We start from the raw sequence: 11,732 nt of genomic DNA, 5'->3' as shown, positions 1-11,732 counted from the left end.
ACAGTCTGAAGGACAGTGAACTGGCCCTCTGTTTAAAAAGTTTGAGGACCCCTGTTTCAACTTAAAGACATTCCATAAATAAGAGTAAATGGGGAGTAGAGATATAGCTGAACACGCATGCGGAACTCCGGCGCAGGGCCCGCCCAACTCCGGCGCAGTGCCAGCCACGTGTTCCCAGGTGCCAACGCGGTGCCTTGAGCACGAAGAAAAACCTTGGTACACGTGGAGAAAGCTCCGGCCAATAAGAACGAGCTCTGGCTGACGCTTGAGACTACATCTAGAAAACTACAATTCCCAGAGGCAGCCCGCGGTGTCACCTCCCGTTTAGAGTCGGGATTTCCGGAAAAGTCGTTACCTGATAGGCTTCGGGGAGGCAGTGGGCGGGTCCAAGCTTCTGTCGGTTTGGCCTGTTTCCGGTAGGATCCTTGGCCGGGTCGGTAGGGCCGTGGCGGTGAGAAACTCTAGGTGTTGCGTGTTGAACCTTTTCAGGCGTGAGCGGACATGGCGGCAGCCTTTAGGAAGGCGGCCAAGTCCCGGCAGCGGGAGCACCGAGAACGAAGCCAGGTAGGCCCGCGCTGGCGCGTGGGCCCGTGTTCTGCCGCCGCCCCGTCCCTCGTTATCTTCGGTCCCTGTCTCTTTGGTCGGGAGAGGCCTGCAAATCCGTGATTGTGGCCCGGGGCGCCTGGGAATATGGGGCGTCTGGGCTCTGGGGGAGAGGGCACAACGAGAGCAGCTTTGCAAGGGCCCAGGGTGACCTGGAAATGAGACACCCTTAAGCACCTCTGAGAAAACTGAGGTTCCGATTGGAATATGGGAGCCCCATGGCGCATGAGAATGCTCAGTTTTGTATTCGGAGCCTGATGTGAACCCCAGGGGCATCGACGTTCCTGGTGGGACTCAGTGGATGATGCTTGTTCTATGCCCCCATCCCACCCACCCAGGGTCTGGTGTTCTACAGATGAGGACCCCCCCCCCGGGGGGGCTAAAACATTGGGTTAAGGGAGCTCCCCATTGCGGGGTGGTGGTGGTCCTGGTGTAGGTTTGGGGAGGGACCGTGCTGCTGGTTGTGCACGGGAGGGAGTGGTGGCTTCTATCCACAGGTCCATGTTCCTGCCTGTGAAAACCCAGCATTCCTTCTAGAAAGGCCCATTGTAGATATTGTGCTGTGGGGGGGCCCTGAGGGGTGTCACTGACTCGGGAGCACTGTGGCTTCTTTCATCCCTTGCTCTCTGCCGTGTGCTCAGTGGCTGCAGAGCAGGAGTGTCATCTGCCACTTTATTTTGGAGACTGTGGACCCCCCCAAAAAATAAAAACAAAACCAGAATTAATAGGCAGACATGCGAGTGTGTGCCAGAGCCAGAGAGAAACTGCTGTCCCCACATTATTTGCTGCTCCAGCGTGTGGCAGTAGGGATGGTTACTTTCACAGGTTTGCAAGATGGAAAAACTAAGGCTAAGATAGGTGAACTCATTTGCTTGAAGACATGCAGTTTTGCTGTAACTGGAATATGATAGATCCAGAATTGGCCGTGTTCTGTGATGGCACAGTGAAAGTACTGAAGGGTCCTGGAGAGAGTATAGTGGTTAGGGCACTTGTCATGCACATGGCTGACCTGGGGTTCTATCCCCAGCATCCCATATGGTCTGCCAAGCACCACCAAGAGTGATTCCTGAGTGCAGAACCAGACGTAACACCTGAGTATGGTTGAGTGTGACTCAAAACCAAAACAAAACCCCCAAAACAACTCACCAGAAAATTAAAGGAGGAAATGACTCCCCCAAAAACTGAAGGAGGAAGTGGTGTAGGAAGAGAAGAGACCATGAAAGCATCCTGGTAAAACCTGCTGGTCTGGAAGGAAGTGGTCATGGCTGTTAGTTTTCTGGCATTTACTATATGCAGGCCTGAACACCATTGTTTTAAATAATACTGCTGCAGCCCTGTGAGGTGAATGTTACCCTCTCTGATTTTTTTGTTTTTGTTTTTTTGAGGGGAGCACAGCTGACTGCATATAGGACTTACTCCTGGCTCTCTACTTAGGGATTCATGGTAAAGCAAGTGTCTTACCTACTGTTTGAATGCTTCCAGCTCTATTCTCTTCATATTGCAAATGAAAATTCTGATGCTTACAAAGATCGAATTATGTTTACTGTTTCTCCAGTCAGTAGTTGGTTTGGATTAGCAGAGGATGCAGAGTGCTTTAATTGCTAGCCATGAGCATGATGAGTTCAAGTCTGAATAGGAGTCCAACGTCTTCATGGGAGAGATGAGGGCAAGGTTATGCAGGAAAGGTGGGAAACATTGACACTTGTGCTCTCATTGTAAAACTTGGACTTAAGCATATAGACATTTCAAAAAATCAATGGGAAGCTTATCAAAGATATAGACACTTTTTTTTGTTTTTGTTTTTGGGCCATACCTGATGATGCTCAGGGGTTATTCCTGACTATATGCTCAGAAATCGCTCCTGTCTTGGGGGACCATATTGGACGCCAGGGGATCGAACCGCGGTCCGTTCCTAGGCTAGCGTTGGCAAGGCAGACACCTTATGGTTTGCATCACTTCTCTGGCCCGATATAGATACATTTTAGGGTGGGCGCTTGCACACCTACTAGTGCTTGTGTGCACCTGCTGGCTTTGCTGGGGTTTATTCTTGGTGTTACTTATGTGGTGTCATGTTGTGACAGATTGAATGCAGGCCTCCCTCTTGCAAAGCATACACTCAGCCCTTTGAGTGATCTCTGTGGCCCTGAGAGTTATTCTATATGGTGTATGTAATTATGTGAGCTGCTTTCAAATGGGCATGCAGATATAATGTTTATATTTGGGGTGATTAGAGAGCTGGTACAGTAGGCGGAATGCTTGATTTGCATGCTGATTTGATCCCTAATATCACCAGGAGTGATTTCAGCTCAGAGCTAGAAGTAAGCCATGAGCACATCTGGCTGTGGTTCAATATATATATGATTTGAAATGATATGTATGTATGATTTGAAATGCTGAATTATTTTTGTATAGCTTGAAGGATAAAGATGAGAAAGTTGACTTAATATGCTACCCAAGTTCACTATATAAGAGAACTATGTAAGTGTAAGCAGAGCAAAAGAGGCTCTATACAACAGGGAGAGCAGACAGACTGGGTTCTAGTTTAGCTTTGCTGTTTATGGCTGTGTTCTTGGACAGGTCATTCTCCAAACCTCATTCCTCCTGGAAAATTGGGGTTAACAGTAGCATCTGCTTTGCCTATTTTCTGCGATTGTTTGGGTATTAAATGAGATCCTACATAATGAGCATAGCATATTGCTTTGTAAGAGAGTAAGTGCTTCATAAATGCGGCCTATTATGATAATGCCGGCAGAAACATCTAGCACAGACCCTGACATATATTAGTGTTCAACAGATGGTAGTTACAGAAAGATAATGCCAGGATTTAATCCTGAACCTTCTGTGTTACTCAAGTTCTTTCATAGAAAGTATTTCTGTTATACTTGTACCTATTATTGTACCTAAGACACAATAATAACAGTAAACACAGCGGGGCACCTGCTAGTGCCAAGCTGTGCACAAGCCCTGCTATTTACAGGGACTCCTTCAACCTTCCTCTTGCCATGCGAACTGGGTACTCATTCTCATTTTATAGTTAGAAAAAAGCAGCTCAACGTACTATGGAATAGATCCAGGGTCACAGGTTATTTAGAAGGTAAAACTGGGATTTAAACCCATTTCTCCAGATTCTAAATTTAGTTCTTTCACCACAGTTGCCTCCTAGTTACTATGTTTTCCCTTCATAGTATTTTATAAGCCCTCGGATTAAGCTTGTAGTAATTTTAGTACAACTGGCAACTGCTCGCTTAGTGCCGAGTCATTGTTGCCTCTCTCTGTCCTTAATAGGCCAAGAACCTACTATGGCAGTCTTATGACCTCTCTGGCATCAAGTGTGGTCCCTTTCATCTTTGGGCAGAGCCCAGCTAGGGGAGGGTAGGGGACGCACAGGGTAGCAAGTTGGCTCCCAAGGACATGGGTTTACATCGTACCCAGGAGACTCTTGGGCCCTTGAGAATCATGTGGATTTTGTGTACACATTTGCAGAGGAAATTAAGCACATTTCCCCCCTCTCCACCTTTTTGTCTTTTAGCCTGGCTTTCGAAAACATCTGGGTCTGCTGGAGAAAAAGAAAGATTACAAACTTCGTGCAGAGTAAGTTCAAGATTTCCTGATCGAGGTGCTGCCAAGAAAGTTTACAGCCTCCATGCAGTGCAGGGAATGGTCCAGGTGTCTGACAGGGGATGATTTTCTACCATTGATAAAATGGCCAAAGCTCTGGTATCCTCTCACAGCCTGTAACTCAACTTTTCCTTTGTTTAGGCAGAGCATAGTTTATTTAACTGTAGTTGCCTTGTGGATTTTCTTTATTAATGTTACTCTGAGTCATTTTCTCATAGTGGTTTTGATTTATCGCTTGGTATTTGAGCCAAAGTTGATTTTTTTTTGTTGTTGTTGTTCTTGTTTTTTGGGCCACCCCCGGCAGTGCTCAGGGGTTGCTCCTGGTGGACCCGTATGGGACACTGGGTATCAAACCCGGGTCAGCTACTTGTAAGGCAAATGCCCTACCGGGGGTCTCAAACTCGTGGCCCTCCGTACAACATTTTGTGGTCCATGGCCGGCCTTCAAACATGCGATATTTATTCCGTAAGTGAATAATCACGAATACTGCAATATTTGAAGGCCGGCCGCGGGCCACAAAATGTTGTACTTAGGTCCACAACAACTCGCGGGCCACGAGTTTGAGACCCCTGCTAGGGGATGTGCTATTGCTCTGGCCACCTGATCTTTTATCTTGAAGTACAAAATATAATCTAAAATAGTTGTTTAGTTTCTTACATCACCATGTGTAGTGTGGAATGAAGAGATGTGAAGGATGTATTCATAAGACTTGAGCGTGGGTGATAATGGAAACTTGTTTTGTAAAATACTTACTCCCATTCTTCTTTTTCTGTAGCACTTTATTTGCAAAATATTTTATGCTTATTTCTCAGCCATGCATATTAGCTGAGTTCCTTTTCATGCTCCTGTTACAGATGGTGATGAATTGAAGTGAATTGTTCTGGGTCCCATATATGTTAAGGCTAATAGTAATAACTTTGTACTATTACCAGGTCAGGAAATATTCTTGGGGATTTGCAATTTTTGTTTTGCAGTGTGAGAACAACCACACTCGGACTTGCTCAGGGATAACTCCTAGCTCTACACACTCAGGAATCACTGCTGGTGGGCATGGGGATACATGGAGTACTGTGGATCAAACTTGAGCTGGCTATGTGCACGGCAAACACATTGCCTGCTCTACTGTCCCAAGATTTGCAGTTTTTATACTCAATTCTTCCAGAACCTTCAAAGTACTATTGTTACCATAAATTGGGATGAGTGATTAGTGAACTTATCCCAGATTACTTAGCTAAAAGTGGTGCAGTCAAGATTGGAACCCTCATAGTCTGGTTTCCATAGTCCATGATTCAGTCACTATCCTGCAGTAAATTATGCAGTTCTGAATCTTGATGTCTGAGCACTCACCAGAACGCTTTTAATTTGTTTTTTATTTGGTGTCTTCCCTATGGTATTATAAATGAGACAAAAACTTAGGTGAGATAGTTCATTTCAGTTTTTATCGGGATAGGAAAGGACCCAATAGAAAAATAAGCTTAAATCCATGACAGTGAAGTGTGGATTGAAAGGTGTGATAATGTGCTTTGCCTAGGGGTCAAAGCAAGTGCTCAGCCTGATGGTTCAGCACTCACACCCAGTGATACAGTCCTACTGGGACACCTACTAGTGCTTGGGGAGGGGGGGTGTCCATGTAGTGCCAGGACTTGAACTCAAGACTTTGTATAATCCAGGTATGGGCTCCACCATTTGAGCCATCTCCCTTGCTCCTGCTTTATGTGTTTTACATTTGGTGGGGATGGAAAGAGGCTGGGGAAGTGTTTATTTTTTGTGAACTTTAGATATCTGTAAAGTTTGGTCACTGTGGTTTGTTATGAACTTCTGTTTATTGATTTATTTTTGCCACACCTGCAGTGCTCAGGGCTTACTCCTGGCTGTGCACTCAAGGATTACACCTGGTGGGGCTTGGGGTGTGTGTGTGTCATATGGAGTGCCAGGGATCCTTCATACAAGGCAAGTGCCCTACATGCTGTACTATTGCTTTGGCCCCCGTGAACCTCACTTAAATTGCCTTTTAGTGACTACCGAAAAAAGCAGGAATACCTTAGAGCTCTGCGGAAGAAGGCTCTTGAAAAGAATCCAGATGAATTCTACTATAAAATGACTCGAGTTAAATTGCAGGTAGGTGCCAGATGGGTCAGTTTGTGATTTGAACTTCAATTGAAGAAGAAAGAATGGGGACAAATGGAAAAGGGGGAATCCTTGGCCTTTATTTAGCCCTTTTTCAGTTGATCCGGGTGCTCTTGGTCAGTATCTAAGACTAACCTGCTGCTTCATCAGCAGCATCCATTTTTGCTTCTGAATTGTTCATGCCTGGAATAGTTTTAAGAGTGGGTGTTTAAATGCACGTAGAGAAGGTGTTTGTTGGAACATGCATCTCCAGAGCTTGGTCCATTGGATTATTGTTGCAGGAGTTGTTGGATTGTCGCTCCAATCAATATCAATATGCCATCAATTTATTAATGATGCTAATCTAATAGGGACTGTATCTTTAAATTTGGATTTTAGGATGGAGTTCATATTATTAAGGAGACTAAGGAAGAAGTAACTCCAGAACAGCTGAAATTGATGAGAACTCAGGATGTCAAATATGTAGAAATGAAAAGGGTTGCTGAAGCTAAGGTAACAACTAAAGTTTTGTTCTGATGTACTTTTGTTGGTGAAGAAGGGGAATATAAATTTATCATTCTCAAGTTGGGAGTTGATTTTTTTTCTTCTTTTCTTTTTGAGAGGGAGACCCACACCTGATGGTGTTCTGGTTTTATTCCTTGCTCTATGCTCAGGGATCACAGCTGTCAGGGAATTGAGGGACAGTGTATGATGCTGGGGTTAATTAAACCTGGGTCTGTTACATGTCAGGCAAACATCCTTCCCACTGTACTGCATTCCCAGCCTTGCCTTTTATATTCTTCAAGCATGTCTAAATGTGATAGTACTTTACAGTTACTGTGAACATGGTAGAATGGAAAGAATTCAAGTCTGGGAATGAGACAGACTTAGGTTTGAATTCTGGTTCTGTTGAACAACCTGCTGGTTATGGCAGACAAACCTCATTGGGTTGATTCTTCATTTCTTTATTTTTGGGGGCAGCACACTGTGGCACTCAGGCCATAGTCCTGACTTTGCACTTCGAAATTACAACTGGCAGGTTCTGGGGACCATATGGGATATGGGGATTCTGGGTTGGCTTCGTGCAAAGCAAACGTCCTACCCACTGTGCTCTCACTCCGGTCCCTGCTTCTTCTTCTTCTTTTTTTTTTTTTTGTTTTGTTTTGTTTTGTTTGTTTTTTGGGCCATACCCGGCAGCGCTCAGGGATTACTACTGGCTCTATGCTCAGAAATCGCTCCTGGCAGGCTTGGGGGACCATATGGGATGCCAGGATTCGAACCACCGTCCTTCTGCATCTAAGGCAAATGCCTTACCGCTGTGCTATATCTGCGGCCCCTGCTTCTTCATTTCTATTGTTACTCGTATTTAAGTAACTTGATACCTAGCCCAGTACTTGACACGTGGTTGGTGTTTGATAAATTTTAGCGATCCTTTTCTTTAGAGAAATGAAGCACATTGTGAATCAGAGAAAGTGTAACAGACTGGAGCTCATGTTCTGTATATAGGGTGCCTTGGCTTGAGCAATGATACTACCAGATCTCATGAGCATCTCCTGGTGTGGCTCCAAAATCAACAAATAAACATTTCTTCACTGACTGGTTGATAATGATGTGAAATAATTTTTTTTTTTTTTTTTGGTTTTTGGGCCACACCCGATAATGCTCAGGGGTTACTCCTGGCTATGTGCTCAGAAGTTGCTCCTGGCTTGGGGGACCATATGGGACACCGGGGGATCGAACCGCGGTCCGTCCAAGGTTAGCGCAGGCAAGGCAGGCACCTTACCTTTAGCGCCACCGCCTGGCCCGATGTGAAATAATTTAAACTTCTGTGAATTAATTTCTGATACCTCAAATCAACTCCATATAAAGTGAAATCATATTCTGTATTCTAGAAAATTGAAAGACTAAAGTCAGAGCTCCATCTGCTGGATTTCCAGGGGAAGCAACAGAATAAGCATGTGTTTTTTTTTTGACACCAAAAAAGAAGGTATGAAATGTTTGAAAGTTTCTGGGACAGTCTAGCATGTTGGTTGTGTTTTTGGTGTTAGAAATAGCACCTTAAAGGATTGTCTTGACTTTTAGTTGAACAGTTTGATGTTGCAACTCACCTGCGAACAGCCCCGGAACTAGTTGACAGAGTATTTAATAGACCCACAATAGAAACCTTGCAGAAGCAGAAAATGAAAGGCATCACCTTTGATATCCGACCTAAGGTAATTTTCTGTTTTTCTTCAGATCTGTGAATTTAGGTTTCTTTATTTTTTCTTTCCCCTCACCCCTTTATTTTTTTAACTGCATTTAATAAAATGTGACAAACTATAATTTCCTTAGAAAAGTGCAAGAAGGCTTTGCTAATGGGATGGAAATGAAGGAAATTTCTGTGGATTTTAAGATTGGAGGACATGTAGCATAGTGATCAGGAGCTTAGGTTCTTGCCTTTAGATCTGCATTTGAATCCCAGCTCTGACCCTGGCTATGTGCTTTTAATGCTTCTAACAGATGCTAGTTTTTTAAAATGCAGAGGAAGGAGGGGGACTTGAAGCTTTTAGGGATTTGGTGTTGAACTCTTAGCAGTGAGCACACATTTCAAAATGTCTGTCTGGTATTATGCATTTGTGCCTAAAATTTTGTATTGACTTTTCCTCATGGTGCTTTCTATCACTGTAACTGGATTTGTGCAGAAGACATGCTTTTTCTTAAAGCCTTCTGGAATTGAACTCTCACTTCTGACTGATTTCATTTAAAAAAATGCTGTCAATGTGTTTCAAGCAGACAGCTGTTCTGTTTTGATTTGAATCATTTACACCGCATCAGCTTTGCTTCCAATGTTTAATTTCACAGCAGTTTCTCTAGCTCAGAGGCAGCTAAACTTGCTTTAGTAATATAAATACCCCTAATTAGTTTGACTATATTGGGTAATCCCATAAATTTGACAGTCTGTGCAATAAAGTGAAAACAAAAGCTGTCTGAAACCACTGCTGTGAGGCTGCTAGAACGGGTGAATTGTTTGAAATCTGAGGCCCAGTAATATTCCCCACTCTGTAGATAACACTTTTAGCAGAGGTCTTCTGTTGACCCTATGCATTAGTTGTATTTTCAAATAACTGTCACTGACACTCTTCAAATATTGTGATCGTCCCCAAAGAGATTAGTATTTCATATATACCAATATACCTTTTGAGGAAGTCGGAAGTACTTGGATTTTCCTATTTTTGCCTTTTATTGTTATTTTAATGGGCTTTAAGAGGTCTCTGAAAAATCTTTTCTGTACTGAAAGTTTGGATAGAAATATATGCTTGTACAGATTTGAACACAGTCACATCCGTACATTTATTTCAAGCAAGAATTCAGAGCTTTCATTTGTTTCTCAGAGGTTTGTTATTTCTCAAACCCTGCCCCCTTTAAAGGACGGCTTGGTAGTTTTTGAGGGCTATCAGTTGTGATGATTTGAAGGTCAGTGTCCACTGGAAAAGACCTCCTCTCATACTCTTGTTGGGGTTCTAATGCCGGCAAGATACCTAGTGTTCCTTCTCTTTTAGTGCTGGTTCATTGTTGCAACATCTTCATAACTAGGTAACTAGGATATTCCCAAAGACTGCAGAGGTTTTGGTGGGGCAGTATAAAGAGTTCTGGGCTCCTTGTAACAGGAACGATAATCCTGACTCTGCTTCAGGGTGCTTGGGCAAGTCTCTGAGCTCCAGAAGGTGATACTCCGAAAATGGACCTTACAGCATCTACTGATGTTGTTTTATACAGTAAGAGGGAGGTGATAAAATAATTTGTGTATTTGTGCTTAAGTGGTCTAAACAGTTTTAATCATTTTTATCCTGTTAATTATCTTTTTTTTGATAATGTATGTTCTTTTACAGAGGATAGCTAAAGAAAGCCAAAAGCAGTATAACTGCCTGACACAACGAATTGAGCGTGAGAAGAAATTGTTTGTTATTGCACAGAAGATTCAGACACGCAAAGATCTTATGGTGAGGAGAAATACTTAGGTCTTTTTTTTTTCTTCCTAAAGGTCTTAACTGAGACTGGGTTTTAGTTTCATATAAATCAACCCCAGTGAAAATGTCTGCTCCTCAGGGGCAGTGGTTTGAGCCAGTATCTGATACTCTGACAGTGTTGAAATGTTTCTTGATTAAGAAGGTAATAAGGGGCTTATTAGTCAGTGCTTTGGAATAGCAAAGGGTAGGATCAGGTAGCATATGAACTTTATAGCTTATGAGCAGCTATCTGTAATATTTAAACAGGTTAACAAAACAGTGCATGTCACTCCTTGGTGTTTAAAAATAGACAACATTGTGTAGTTAAATAGCAGAGCCAAGGAATAGAAGATGCCCCTTTCATATTATTATCATTCCTCTAAATGTCAACTTTTTCAGCTTTGCAGAATCTGTTAGGCCCGTTTCTCTCAACTGTAGCTCCATGCGAGAATACACTTAACAGAATAAGATTTGAGTATCTTTTTTTTTTTCTTCAGTATTTTTAAGCCCTTTTACATAGCTTGTATAGATCACAGGGATATGTTGATTCTTTGCATTTAGGGTCTCCATTGAATATTGAGAAGGGTTGAATTAGTGGCTTGCTAACAGGTAATTGACTAACTTTGCTGATTTGGAGAACACTTTCCTGCTGTTTACTGTTAACCTCTTTATTCTTTTATAGGATAAAACTCAGAAAGTGAAAGTGAAGAAAGAAACAGTGAACTCCCCAGCTATTTACAAATTTCAGGGTCGTCGAAAACGTTGAAGTGCTATAGATAAGCCTTATCATTCCACATGGAAAGGAATTGTTTTCTTTCCAAAAACTCCAAATTCCATTAGTTTAAATGATGTTTTTCTCTTTGTGACCATAATAAATTGCAGAACTGACATACGATTTCTTTCAGCGATCATTAAAGCCTCTTCTCTCGAATCTTACCTCACCTTACTGTTTTGGGGTTGTATAATCAGTCTGTTTACTTCTTCCATGTAAAAAAAGCAAACATAAAATTTGGAAAATAAGTGCATTTATTTCTAGTCACAATACTTTCTTTTTTATTTTTTCCCCCCCCAGTCACAGTACTTTCAAGAATTGCAAATAGATGTTGCATATTGATAATGCTGAAGCTAGGGCCTTTGAGGTGAACAATTTCTGTGAACATTTTGATTTGATTTCTTCATTTTATAAAGTTTTCCTCAATTTTTTTCTTGTTTCAATGTTTTGTAGTTGTAATTATAGTGAACAATTTCATAACTTTTCATTTATTATGAATTAACTTCCATCTTGTTAAATGGAATATCGCTAAAATTTTATTTATTTTTTTGCCATACCTAGTGGTGCTCAGGACTTACTCCTGGCTTCGTGCTCAGGAACCACTCGTAGTGGGCTCAGGGGACCATATAGGGTGCTGGGGATAAACT

General features: G+C 42.5%; 1 protein-coding gene across 1 annotated transcript; it reads left to right on the top strand.

Moving 5' to 3' along the window:
* The first annotated feature begins 411 nt into the window (after positions 1-411).
* Positions 412-11,201, top strand: UTP11 (UTP11 small subunit processome component). The gene is given in 9 exon segments (XM_049775012.1): positions 412-564; positions 4,133-4,194; positions 6,237-6,339; positions 6,727-6,840; positions 8,220-8,288; positions 8,290-8,314; positions 8,410-8,540; positions 10,197-10,307; positions 10,996-11,201. Coding segments are annotated over 9 exon segments (762 nt in total). The 5' UTR covers positions 412-501; the 3' UTR covers positions 11,080-11,201.
* The last annotated feature ends 531 nt before the right edge of the window (positions 11,202-11,732 follow it).

This window comes from Suncus etruscus, chromosome 6, assembly GCF_024139225.1.
Source record: "Suncus etruscus isolate mSunEtr1 chromosome 6, mSunEtr1.pri.cur, whole genome shotgun sequence".
In the NCBI taxonomy this organism is placed as follows: domain Eukaryota; kingdom Metazoa; phylum Chordata; class Mammalia; order Eulipotyphla; family Soricidae; genus Suncus; species Suncus etruscus.
Note: the sequence above shows the minus strand (reverse complement) of the source record. Positions and strands in the feature narration are given on the sequence as shown.